Source organism: Pygocentrus nattereri, chromosome 17 (genome assembly GCF_015220715.1).
Source record: "Pygocentrus nattereri isolate fPygNat1 chromosome 17, fPygNat1.pri, whole genome shotgun sequence".
Taxonomy (NCBI): domain Eukaryota; kingdom Metazoa; phylum Chordata; class Actinopteri; order Characiformes; family Serrasalmidae; genus Pygocentrus; species Pygocentrus nattereri.
In genome coordinates, this window is record NC_051227.1 from 23,656,101 (window position 1) to 23,669,642 (window position 13,542).

Here is a 13,542-nt window from a genome sequence, read left to right on the forward strand (position 1 = left end):
TCCATAGATAAGAGTTGTTTCAAAAATATTAAGAGGGAGGTAAATAGTTAAAATAACCTAATATTAGTCGTACATTACTCCTGTGACTTTGCTGTACTCCACTTTAATGCACTGCAAATCTAGTTTTTCATAGTTTTCAGAAAAGCGAGAATATTCTAGGGATGTATGATGATGATGATGATGATGATGACTGAGATATCAGTATTGGCAGATAATCGCTATAAAAAAATCATAACTGACATCAGACAGACGTTCAGATTGATGGTGTATTTATTGTACTGAACTAGGTGGTGCTGGGCTACTGGACTATAATATCTGCATTTTATTGATTTTACTGCAATTGTAGCCCTATAGAAAATATAAATGTCAATGGTTATGAGATATATGTTTACAGAAAACTCTTGCTGTTGATATTCATGCAAGGATCAATTCTCAAAAAGAAACTTCTGGAGTCAAAGCATTCATCCTACAGTGTAAATCTCTCTCATCACATACCCAGGCTCTTGATGAAGCTGACCACACTCGCCTTGCTCCAGCACACGGCCGTGCTGTCCATGGTGGGGCAGCGGTGTACGGTGTCCATGCTGCTTTACTGCTTTTCACACGTTCCTTATCAACCATTCCTACAGTGAGCACCACTGCCCCAAGGTGCAACTTCCATCGCTCTAAACTCCCAGCTCAGCTCCACATGAATCCACCGGTTATTCAGGAATAATCAGAGATCCACTTCGAGTGCTTGGCTCCGCTGACAGACTCTCTGTACAAGTGTGATCGCGTTGTGGCTTCCAGGACTGAAGGTCAGGTTGGAATTTTTAGCTGGAGGCCCGGGCAAGTGTGGAGGAGTGACATGCTACAGTGGCATAGCAGCGAGGCTATATTTAACACTGGGTACACGCTATACTGACAGATCAACCCAGCCCACCACCTCCCACCAGCAGTGTAAACACCTCCCTATAACTCACACACAAGATAAACTATTCAGCCCCGAGAGTCTGCAGAGCAACACCATTGCACAATTTCATTCTTGCTGATGAGAGCAGTACAGTCTCCAACAACAACGCAACATACAGTGAGGAGAAACAAGTATTGAGACATACTTCTAGCACATATGTCCCTTTCAAAGTAACATGTCTTGTGACTCTGAATAAAACCTAAAAAGTATGTGTCTATAAGTAATAAACTTATGATAGGTATTCAGACACTTTTTTTGAAAAGCCATCATTGGCAATTACAGCTTCTAAACATCTATGGTAAGAAACATCAATGGTAAGAAACATCTATGGTAAGAAGTAATTATCTTCTTTCTGCTTGGCAAATGAGGAACAAACTCAGACCATACTATTCATAACAAACCTGCAGTGAGAAAGGTGGTGGAAGTAAATTTGAATCAGCGGATTTTCTCAGATGACCCCAGAGATAAAAGTTGATAATAAAATAAAAAATAAAATAAATGTGACTTTTGACTCACCCTGTATATTATAATGTACATTGTACATGAACCATTCCACTCTCTTCCGGATTATCAGTTACTTTGTTTTCTGTTTTATTTCATGCAACTATTTATGTGAATAAGTCAAAATATGCTTTATTTATGTCTTAGTGACCCCTTTATTTTAAATTCAGGGCTTCAAGTAATGGCATACACCATGCTTATATTCATTTTTAAGAAAATGCCACATGCACTGTTTTTCACTGTAAGAGCTCAGTTGATGGTAAAAAATTGCAGTTGCATGTAAAAATCTGATCATCATTCAATCAAATGATTTTTGTTGATTTTCTAAGTGAAAATAAGCTAAAAGAGTTTAAAATACTGGAAAAAAATAAAACATTAAATATACAATGTGCCATAAATTTTGCTCAAGCCACATTATGTTTCTTTTTCCCCCAATTTGTTAAATTATGCAAATGAATACGCAGAATGTGCAAATGTGTGTCCTCGGTAGACTATACACCAATCAGGCATAACATTATGACCACAGGATCAGACACAGCAGTGCTGCTGGAGTTTTTAAACACCTCAGTGTCACTGCTGGCCTGAGAATTGTCCACCAACCAAAAATATCCAGCCAACAGTGTCCTGTGACCACTGATGAAGGACCAGAGGATGATCAGCTCATACTGTACAGCAAGAGATGAGCTATCGCCTTTACATCTACAAGGTGCACCAACAACAAAGGTGCGTCTAATAGAGTGGACAGTGACTGGACACAGTGTTTAAAATCTCCAGCAGCACAGCTGTGTTTGATCCACTCGTACCAGCGCAATATGCACTAACACACCAGCACCACGTCAGTGTTACTGCAGTGCAGAGAATGATCCACCACCCAAATAGTACCTGCTCTGTGAGGGTCCATGGGGGTCCTGACCACTGAAGAACAGGGTAAAAGGGGGCTAACAAAGTATCAGAGAAACAGATGGACTACAGTCTGTAATTGTAGAACTACAGTGCACCTATACAGTAAGTGGAGCTGATAAAACAGACAATGAGCATAGAAACAAGGAGGTGGTCATAATGATCGGTGTATATTAACTTATTCTCACTTAGAAAATTAACAAAATGTTAATTACCAGGCACACTGGGCGTGCATTACTAAACCAGCCTGAGACGCAACATGTGACTCTGCAAACAAGAGGCTGGCTCAGACAGAGCATTACATCAGCGCTCAGCGGAGAGGCGCTCAGAAAGGAGCTGCTCCCAGAGGAGCACAGAGCAAAATCAAACACAGCATGTTGTGTTATACCCAACTTCCTGCTCCAGGGACCAAAGAACAAGCATGGGAAAAACATTTCTTGCAAAATTCTGCTGCTCTGTGGGATGTGATGTTACTTAACTGTAAATCAGACTTCTTCCTATTGGTACAGAGTCGGGTGTGTTTCGTTGTTTAATGTGGCCAAGAACCACCAATGCTGACAGGAAAGGGCCGTTTCATGTAAATTGACTGATTTAGTGGGTAACACTTTATTTTGAGTGGTCCTTTTAAAATGAAATAAACACTCAACAAACTCTCAATAACATGTCAGCAACATATTAAAGATGTAGTAGCAGTGAATACATTCAGTAGATTATCAAGACTTTTAATTAACTGTGTAAATAAAATTTGTTCATAATCTGCTAAATTCAGTTGTTTTTCACTTTGTTTGGAGTGTCCAAGTTCATTTCTGTAGATGTTTAACCTGAGAGCAACTGAACACGTAACAGGTTTAATACAGACCATCTCAACAACCTCAACAAACTGTTATAGACACTATTCTGCAACTGGAGCATAACTGGATTGAGTCTGGGTTAAGGTTATGATTAGGATTAGGGTTGGGGGCAGTCGTGGGCTGGAGGTTAGGGACCCAGGTTAGGAAGGTCGCCAGTTTGATCCCATGAGCCAACGGTATGTGACTGAGGTGCCCTTGAGCGAGGCACCTAACCCCCAACTGCTCCCCGGGCCCTGTGGATAGGGCTGCCCACCGCTCCAGGCAAGTATACTCATTGCCCACTAGTGTGAGTCTTCATTAGTGTGTATGCAGTGCTTCACTGCATGCATGGGTTAGATTGCGGAGGTGAAATTTCCCCAGTGTGGGACTAATAAGGGTCACTTAATTTTAAGGATTAGGTTTTGGGTTGTGGTTAGGTTTAGGATTAAGGCCAGGATTAGGGTTAGGTTATGCTTAATGGAAGTTACATATTAAGTCTACTTAATGCAATATATCAACAACACAGCTACTCAATGTAATAGGCAGTTATTTATAGAAAATATTTACTTCGGTGTATTCAGATACTGCACTACTGCTACATCACTAATATGTTGCTGATGTATTACTGATGTTCTAAAAAGAGTTTATTAATCATCTACAAACGAGCACTCAAAATAGGGTTACCAACAAATCAGTAAATCAGTGTACACTGACAAACACATAATGATCTCTCACTTAAAAGCTGCTAAATGCTTCAAAAAAGCTCATGAATATCTTCAGAATATATCATGCCTCAAACTTCACAAGTGGTTTTTTTTTTTTTTTATAAACAGTGACTTTATTGCCCCAAAAGACTGACTGCAAAAGTTTGTATTACGTCAGACTTATAAAACCTGCTGCATGGAAGTGGCAAAGCGGGCAGCAAGTCAGAGTGGCAGTGACAAAATTTCAACAGTTGTGGTTTTCTTAGCTGTCAAGATACCAGATGCACTGTTTACATGTGGCCAGAGCATCTGCAGCTGTTAACTCTGCTGTTATCTCTGAGTTTTTCAGTAGATCTATCATTACGAATCAAAGAGGAGTCTAAAGTTGAAGCCTACTAGCACACAGTCCAGGCTCGGCACACCTTGCTCGGCACAGCCTGGCTTTGAGGCGAGTTATGGGTGTATATTATGTCAAACTGCAAAAGTGCATTCATCATATTTGAGGCAATACATAGAAAAACAGGCTGAATTTAGACCTTTGTTGAGAATCCTCAATCCTCATTTTAGCTGTAGAAATCATATTCATTAAGCACATGGAAAACAATGCAAAATGACTGCATTATTAATAAGTTATAGGAAAGGAAAGGCTGGACCTGCTGGTGGACTGGGTAATGCTAAGGGAGAATGACATACATTTTTCAAAACTTCTGCGTAATTAATTTGTTGAGGTGTAAACAAAGTCGCTCAGAATGGTCTGATGTGAAACTTGATGTCCATTGTAGAGACACTGACCAACTCAGCGGTGGTGATAGCAACCAGGAGTCACAATATCCACAACACAGACGTAGCCATTTTATTCATTAACCAAAATGACCAGTGAACAAAAGTCTTCTGAGTTTATTTGAAATATCGATAATAATTTTAAAAAGTGGTAAATCTAAAAATACTTTTCCTTAGAGAATATTTTTCCTCACAACACCCTGCGTGTACCGCTGCACCATGAATAGACATTGAAAAAAGCCTTGCAACACAATATCCAAGACATCAGGTAGCATATTTTCAACTGTTATTGCTGATCGTGGTAAAAAAGTGATGAATCTGACAAAAAGCCCCAAGTTTTACAACACCCTGCATGTAGCTCTACGCCATGAATATGTTCATACATTTTGGGCCATTTTGGGCACATCTTAAAACAAACTTTTGTCTTTAAACAAGGGTGTACTCATCAGACAGCATATTCATAACTCTCTGTGATGTGGATTCTTTTAGTATTATTAAACACTTGAGATGTCTGGATCCTCTCACTAGTGTGAGCACGTTTTCTCTAGAACGGAGCATTTCACATCAAAACACTTCATTTACATCCTCATGATTTCATTACGCAGGAAAAAAATAAATAAATAAAAATCCCCTTTAAAGGATGTGAATAACACTCTCTTATACACTTACTTTCTTATTAAGTTTACCAATCACAAAAAAAAACCAAAAAACAAATGACACACAAATCAGGACTTGTATGTCAGTGTAAGTTAACATTGGTTGGGGGTGGACTTTTACACAAAACCTGAGATTCTAGAGAACAGTCACACAGCAAGACAGAGAGATCTCACACACACACAAACATGAGTCTCCTTTTCATTCACAAGCTTCCATTATGAGTCCGGTAATAGAATAAGGTGCTAATGAAGAGTTGAAGAGTTGTTGAAACCAGAAAGATGAAAGGCCAGGAAAAAAATAAGACCATTGTCCTGCCTTAGGCCTTCATGCACTGACAACACTAAACCACTGAGCTTGTGTTAAAAACATGTTTCAGAGCAGGCCCAGCATCAGGGAGTCATTTAGCCATCCAGCACTATGCCCCTCTAAAGCCAGGCATACACTGTGCAATTTTAGCCCGTTTTTAAGCCTGATTTGGTCAGAGCCGACTGGATTTCTAATATGTCAGAAATTTTGTTTGCTTGTCTCAGTCTGAGCAGCCTCACAAACCGATTTCTCAAAGTCTCACCTAAAACCACACACAATCACCACCACCGCTCCTACACAGAGGCAATAAAGTCCACATTTGCAGCACAAGATTCCATGTACGCCGACTTTCACTGAGTTGAACCGCAAGGTATGAATAAGTATAGTGATCTTTGTCTTCATAAGGCTGCCTGTAGACCTCCTGCTCTTCAGCTTCAGTGCAGTGTGGCAAAAGTTAGCAAAGCTGGTGTAGCCGTTTGTCAATGGCTGAATCTGGCTTCTGCATCAAAACATTGCACTGTTTGTCCAGTATGGAACTGTGCACACATGGCTGAATCTCAGAGGGCTCTTTATTAGACATGTGATGCACTTTATGGGTGCAGGAGCAACTATTTTAATATGTGGTGCACTATATTGGGAGCAGGGAGTCATTTGAGATTCAGCCAGTGTTTTGATTAGGACATCGGAGGCGCAGCGTGTTGTTTTGAATGAAACAGCTATATTGTGGACAGAGCTGACCCATATTGCGTCATGTCAGTCGGCCAGAGTGTTTGTCGTCTAGTATGAGCACATAAATAACAGGCTTTGGCTACATGAGGGGCGGTTCAAACATACAGTGTGAACGTGAAACTAAGCCTGGTATGAAAGGCCACGACAACCAACACAGGAAGGTTTACATGAATCACTTGGTATTGAATGCAATATAAGGACATGCTGTTTATTGTGGGAAGATAAATTAGGCAGATATTCATAATGGGAATTTTGATTTACTGAAAGTGTGACTCTCTTGCTGATTCCCTCCTGAACGTACAGCTCCATTGGACAGATCTACTGTAGATTTCTCCTTATTTATTTCCCTTGTCTGTTTTTTTCTGCTGCATTGGTGTCATTGATGTACATACCACCCCCAGCGTCCCTCCCTGGTTTTCAGATGCCCTCTCATGATTCTGTCCCAATGCCAGGCCTGATACAGAGACAAGACCATTTGATTTTGGTCAAGAGGACTTTTCACCCATTTGTTTTTTTGAGAGAGAGAGAGAGAGAGAGAGAGAGAGATATAGAGAGAGAGAGAGAGAGAGAGAGAGAGAGAGAGAGACAGAGAGAGAGAGAGAGAGAGAGAGAGAGAGAGAGAGAGAAAGAGAGAGAAAGAGAGAGAGAGAGAGAGAGAGAGAGAGAGAGAGAGAGAGAGAGAGAAAGAGAGAGAGAGAGAGAGAGAGAGAGAGAGAGAAAGAGAGAGAGAGAGAGAGAGAGAGAGAGAGAGAGAGAGAGAAAGAGAGAGAAAGAGATTACAGCTTAGTCTGTAATGGAGGGATTAAAGCATCAGACTGAAAAATATTGAAAAAATTTTTAGTGGTCTGAACGATTCAGAGAAAAGGAAGATCATCTGGGACAACAGACACAGCACTCTTTTAAAATGTTAATTTAGCATAATAATAATAATAATAATAATAATAATAATGATTAATACAGTAATCCCCTTGCCTCAAATGTAGTCCATCAGCCAAGACATGTTTAGTGTCTGAAGCTTCCTTCTTCTAACATAGCAGACAAGCTTCCCTCTCAGGCAGGGAGTCCGGTTTGATACCTTTTACTGAAAATTGTGCCTAAGAATCAGCTACCTTTTTGAGAAAGAGGCCTTTTGACAACATGCAAAGTGACCAGTGACAGCCCCGTTTTTCAGCAACATGGGAGTGGGGACTGACAGAATCCATATAGTTGTTGCCAGCTTTGTGTGCAAAAGGTCAGATCAGATGGGCATACATACTTGCAAAAAACAATACTATTTCTCAATTTCAGCATTTAATATGATGTTATTGTACATATTCAGTGGAATATAGAGTTTAAATGATTTGCACTGCATTTTGTTTTTATTTACACTTTGCACTGCGTCCCAACTTTTTGAAATGAGGTAATACTAAGGGTGGGTGACATGGCAAAAATATTACCTTACGGTACTAAAAGACCTTTTCCTGATACACATAAAATGATACTGTATTTAATTTATACAGTGTACTGCAATAAATCTATGTGTCATGCGCCCGACCCCTAGGCCCTGATGGTGACGGCCCGAGACAGCCGGCAGGAAGGCCAGGCCCGAACACACAACCAAGACGCGGGGAAGAGAACTGCAAGTGTAGCGGGGGCGGAGCGCAAAGCCTGAGCTCCCCCGATGGGCAGGAGTAACAGCGGGAGGAGGAGGACGATGTTGGTGCCAGCTACGAGAGGCACCAGAGGAAGGAGAGAGTCCCGAGCTCCGCCGCCTGTGCCTCGCCCCTTGTTGCGCAGCGAGACGTTGGACCCAGGCGGCTGAGCTGCCAGCTGGGGGGCGGTAACGGGGAGGCGGAGCGGCGAGCTCTCGTTCCCTCTCGGTGGGATTAGGTTAGATAGAGCTGAGATGGAACAGAGCAAGAGAGGGACGAGCAGCAGCAAAAAGGAGACTGAAGAGCTGAAAAGCTCAAGAGACTGAAAAGTCTAGCTTAAGCCACTGAAAAGTGGTCAGCATTGCTTTGGTTTTGGTTGTTTGGTTTGTGTATGGGTGAACGTGGAAATAAAGTAATGGCTGCTGCAGTGCTGAACCCTGTCTCCAGTGTCCTCCTTGAGCCCGGGGTAGCACATGCCGTGCTACAATCTATTCACTTTGTAATGAAACATGAAGCTAGTGCATATTGTACTGACAACATCCAGAATATTGTGACAATGTATCATGATAAGAATAAAATATCAGCCTACTGCCCACCGTTAACTTATACCTCACTAATTAGTATAACTGAATGCCTAAATCATCACATACTTGCCTCAAACCATGTCTGGTTCTTAATATTAAATCCACTTGTAATCTTTTGTCCATTTTTATAGATCAGAAACCACAACACTCAACAGAGACTGTGGTGAGTGATGATTCAGGCATGCAGTGAATTGATGGTGATACGGTTCCCACCAGAATTTTGTGGTCCGTTTTTTATAATGGTTGCAGACTAAAATGCTTGATTTACAGCATCATTTCTCAAACTTTGCAGAAATATTTTTTAGTTTTTATAAGAAGATTAAGAGTCTGATACTTATGTAGCCTAATTATGTAGTCTGATACTCAAATGTAGCCTTGTTAGTTCCTATCAAAACAAACAGAAAACTAAGTGTGTCTCTTGGTCCTATCTTTGGCTGAAATGTTTGTTGGTAAATGTTATCTATGGCTTCACACTTGTAAGCAAAACTTCGGCCTTGACGTGGCCAAGTAGCGCCTATTTTGACAAGGAAGGGTCATTTGATTGGCATGCAACAAACTAGAGTTTTGATGTTACATATAAAGAGAAGGCAGGAAACTAAGGCAGGAAACTATCCTTGTATGTTGGACACCCATGCAAGGATATCTTGCTTAAAAGCCACTGATTGCTTCAAATAAACAGTCCTGAATAATTTAATAACTTCTAAACATTTTATGCTGTGAACTTCACCGACTTTTTTCAGGCCAGCATCTGTATTACCGTGAAAAGCTCAATCCCAGCCCACTGCTTGTAAAAGACATGGACGAGAACTCTCACAGATATGCAGAGAGGGGCAGTCATGGTTTGACTAGAGGTTAGGAAACCAGCCCTGTAACCAGAAGTTCACAGCCAACGATCACCTGAGCCAACAGAACGTGACTGAAGTGCCCTTGAACAAAACACCTAACCCTCAACTGCTCCACGGGTGCTGTGGATAGGGCTGCCCACTGCTCCGGGCAAATGTGCTCAATGCCCCCTAGCGTGTGTGTTGACTAGTGGGAATGTGGTGTTTCACTGCGCAAATGGGTTAAATACTTAGGTGAAATTTCCCCTTTGTGGGACTAATAAGGGTCATTTGATCTTAATCTATAGGCAATCAGAGCAGACAAAATGACAGTCACTTAGCTTGGATTAGATGATGGCAAATTTCTGGAGGGTCTGCTTAGATTTTCCTAGATTAGCCTCATAGCTTTCCATTTGAAAAATGGTTTGGCTGATCAGATACATCAAAGTTAAGGAGAAAACTGTCCAAATTAGATTTTTCACCAAATCATCCAGGTAGCCGATTGCCTGGGCAACCATTTCAACTGCAGTTCACAATGATGCTTTACAGAAGAGAATAAATCTACTTCTGGAAAAACAATTAAAAGGCCGTTTTCACCAGCCGCACCCAAACACCAGCCTTTTTCAGTTTTCCAGAGAGTAAGACAGCTCTGCTCCAGCACAGCCATGCAAAACAGAGCAACTTGTTCTGTTTCTGGGTCATCGTCACACAGCAGCAGAGAGCACTCAACAAGTTCCACACTGCCTGCCGAACCCTGACTGGCTGAGGCCTGACCATCCCTCACAGCTGATTGGTGGACAGACAGGCTGGTGAGCAGGCTGATGCACGCTGCCGTCTGGAGCTCTCTGTGCCCCCAGAACGCCGGAGAATTACAAAGCAATATCCACAAAACATGTCAGCCGCGGCTCACGAAGATATACGAAGGAGAATAAAAACAGATGCACAGCAGGGATCTCTGAAACAATGAGGAGCAGCACATTAAACTGACTTCAAATATGCACATAATTTCCTCATGACTACAGTACAGCCCTGTGAAAAAGTATTGGCACCCTAGTGAAATTACGTTTTTGTTGATCTTATAAAGAAAAATATGTTAACATAAAATCTACAGAGAACAAAGTCCTGCACATTTTAATGCACAATTACTGTGCAATTTTGTTTGGATTAAAAAAAATGTAAAAAAAAAAAAACAAACATAAAAAGCAGCCTGTGAAAAAGTTATGGCACCCTTTATGTGGTATGTTACAGAAAAAGTTTACATTTTTAAAAGTTTAGATTTGTTCACTGTGGAGTATTTTCTCCTAGAAAATCAACGAAACTAAAAAAACAAAAAAAAACACGTCATTCCGAACAGTACTGGACAGAACTGATGATGTAATTTATTCTATTCAGATGGAAATGATGCACTCCAGTAAACTCAATGCATCACTTTTTTATAAGTGAAAGTAAGTCAATGAGACTAAACCGACATGCCTGACTTGATGTAAACATGATAAAGCTCTGCTGCTATTACGCAACATTCTCCAGCAGAAAGCATTAAAAGCTTTTTCCCGTTTAATCCCCTTTTTTCTATATAAAACTCCCCACATATGTTCATTACAGAACTGCTCATAAAAAAAAGCATGACATAAACATGTCCCACACGAAAGAGGCTCAGAACGCACGGCAATAAAGCCGGACCGTCCCTAATCCTATTAGCCCAGTCCCTGAATGCAACAGGACCTATTTAAAAATCTATCCCAGTCCCTCAGAAACAAAGGAGATACAAAATGCAGCGGAGCCGAGGGTCAAAGAGCACGATATCCCCCCAAACAAAACCTTCACAAGTAGTTCCACACATAAAACAGCGGAGTCTGAGGAGCTGGAGCACAAATGACCTACTTCCTTCAATCAATCTACACATTATTGGCTGATACAGTCCTCTACAGTAAAACAAAGTGCTCTTTTGCCCTTTAATCTCATCTGGAATGCTTGCAATGGTACATTTACAAAAATCTCATTAATGACTATTATCATTAATGACATTCACGTTCAAACACACAATTGTAAAGATATGTTAATTATACTAGAAGTTAACGAGAATCAGTTAAAACTTATTCTATACTCACACAGTCTAAATACAACAAGATTTTAAATCTTTTCAATTTAAAATTTATTTATCACCACAATACATTTTTCATAGATGTATTGTCTTGTTAAGTTAGGCTCAAGATTTGATCACCACTTTTCAAATAAGAGACTTCCAGGACATTCATTTTATCATATAACTTGTCCAGAGTCATTTTAGAAACATCTACAGCCAGATCATTCTGGACAACATCTAATGTTTATTTTCATTCCTACTAAAGATTTGAAAGAAGAGATGCGCAATTGGAATCGGACTCGATCGGAATTGGCAGATTTTTGGTCCAATCAAGCAACTGGCAAATTTATTTGGATTTTAATATGGAATTTGGTTGAGCTGTATTGCAACTTATAATGTAAATAACAAGTCAGGTGCATTTACCAAAATAGTGTAGCCTAATTGTGCATCACCAGTTTGGCACATTAAATAAAAGTGGTGACTTTGGCTGACACAAAGTACACAAGCTCCAAACTTTTGAATGATAGTGTATGTCTCTTGTAAGCATCTTTAAATGTGAAAATGTTATAGGTTCTCCTAATATATGTATGTCAGTGATCTAAACAGTTCTCTTTATTGCTCTAAAAGCTATAATCCTTTTCCTACCAGACAAATAAAGTTTCTATCTGTCTATCCATCCATCCACCTAAAGTTCTGGTACAGTACAGACTCATTACTGTTACTCACTGCCGCTCCAGGATTTCAGCAGAGACTTGATGCTGATCTCGAAGAAGCCCGAGTCCTGCTGGCTGGCCATGGCTGCAGGCTGAGGGTCGGTTAGTCCGAGTTGTCAGTGGTCAGTGTTGTTTTGGTCCGGTGTTTGTTTCCCCCCTCCTGCCTGCTGCAGGCAGGTGGAGAGTGCTGCTGCTGCCGCTGCTGCTGTCCGACAGTGATGCGAAACAATATGACTGCTGCCAAGAACACACATTGCCCCTCCTCCTCCTCTCTCTTGCTCTCTCTCTCCTTCTCTCTTTCTCTCCCTCTCTCTCTCTCTTTGAGGCAGGTTGCTTTCCAGCACTGGCTGAGAGGCAGGCGGGTTAAAGCGGGGAGGAGAAATCCTCTTATCCCAGCGTGGTTAATTATAACCTCTGTTTGCTCGCATCTCTAAAGAGAGGGACACTCACTGAGGCTGTCCAGACGGATGGGTTGGACATCTATAGCCAGAGGAACCAAACTCCATTCAGGCTTTAGTGACATTCAGGTGTGACTGTTAGTTGAATATCTTTGGCTTGGACTTAAGATTCCAAAGTGATATTGTGGAGTTATATACAAATGGCTATTCCCTTCAACCCTAGTCTTAATATTGAGTTATTCATCTTAAGACTTGTTATTCAATCTGCACTGATCATTTACTTCAGTAACTACTATTAAACTAATGTAGGCTATGAGTAGTAGGACTAAGTAAGTAGTAATCCAAGCTGAAACCCAGCTGCTCACATGCTGCTGCTTTGACTCCTCGATATTTGACTCCTCAACATTATTGCCAGCTCTCTTGATAAAAGTCATTTCTAACAGTGGTCAATTTGTTTCTCACCAAAGTATATCGAGACTGAAGTATCATTTACAAGCAAAGTAGAGCAGCGATGAAGAAACATCACTAATTTCGCTGAATATGCAAGAGAATGCTCGCAGGAGACTAAATGAATAAATAAATGAGCAGCAAACTAACAAAAGCAAGGCAAAGCAGAGCTCCAGTTCCCCCTCAAGAGCCTCCACTACAACAAGAATTCCCAAGCTGTATGAACAATCATGCAGGAGTTGAACCACTGACTGTATGTATGATATTTATATATCGGCTATGAAAGCTGATTGGTTGACAGGCGTTATAACCATGCTATTTCACCATAACATCACAGGTTTTTCACAAACATTGCATCACTCTGCTAAGACGCCATTACTAAGCAACACATTTAACAGCTGTAGGAGACGCTCAAGCCATTTGAAATTTCTTACTTTGAACACAAACAGAAAATGTTCACTTTTAAGATCACATCTGACTGACAGCCGATTTGGTCCAACTCTGAA

At 40.8% G+C, this 13,542-nt stretch overlaps 1 protein-coding gene across 8 annotated transcripts in view; it reads right to left on the reverse strand.

Moving 5' to 3' along the window:
- Positions 1 to 13,542, reverse strand: part of frya (furry homolog a (Drosophila)) — a 161,634-nt gene that overhangs the window by 122,549 nt on the left and 25,543 nt on the right. For 2 of the 8 annotated variants that reach the window (XM_017708585.2, XM_017708581.2), the window contains exon 1: positions 12,205 to 12,424. The exons of 4 other annotated variants lie outside the window; for them this stretch is intronic. In XM_017708585.2, coding sequence (XP_017564074.1) covers positions 12,205 to 12,274 — 70 coding nt within the window. In that variant the 5' untranslated portion in view covers positions 12,275 to 12,424. Of the gene's footprint in view, positions 1 to 495; positions 806 to 12,204; positions 12,425 to 13,542 lie in introns of those variants that run through there. 2 more of the 8 variants (XM_017708582.2, XM_017708579.2) reach the window with 2 other exon arrangements.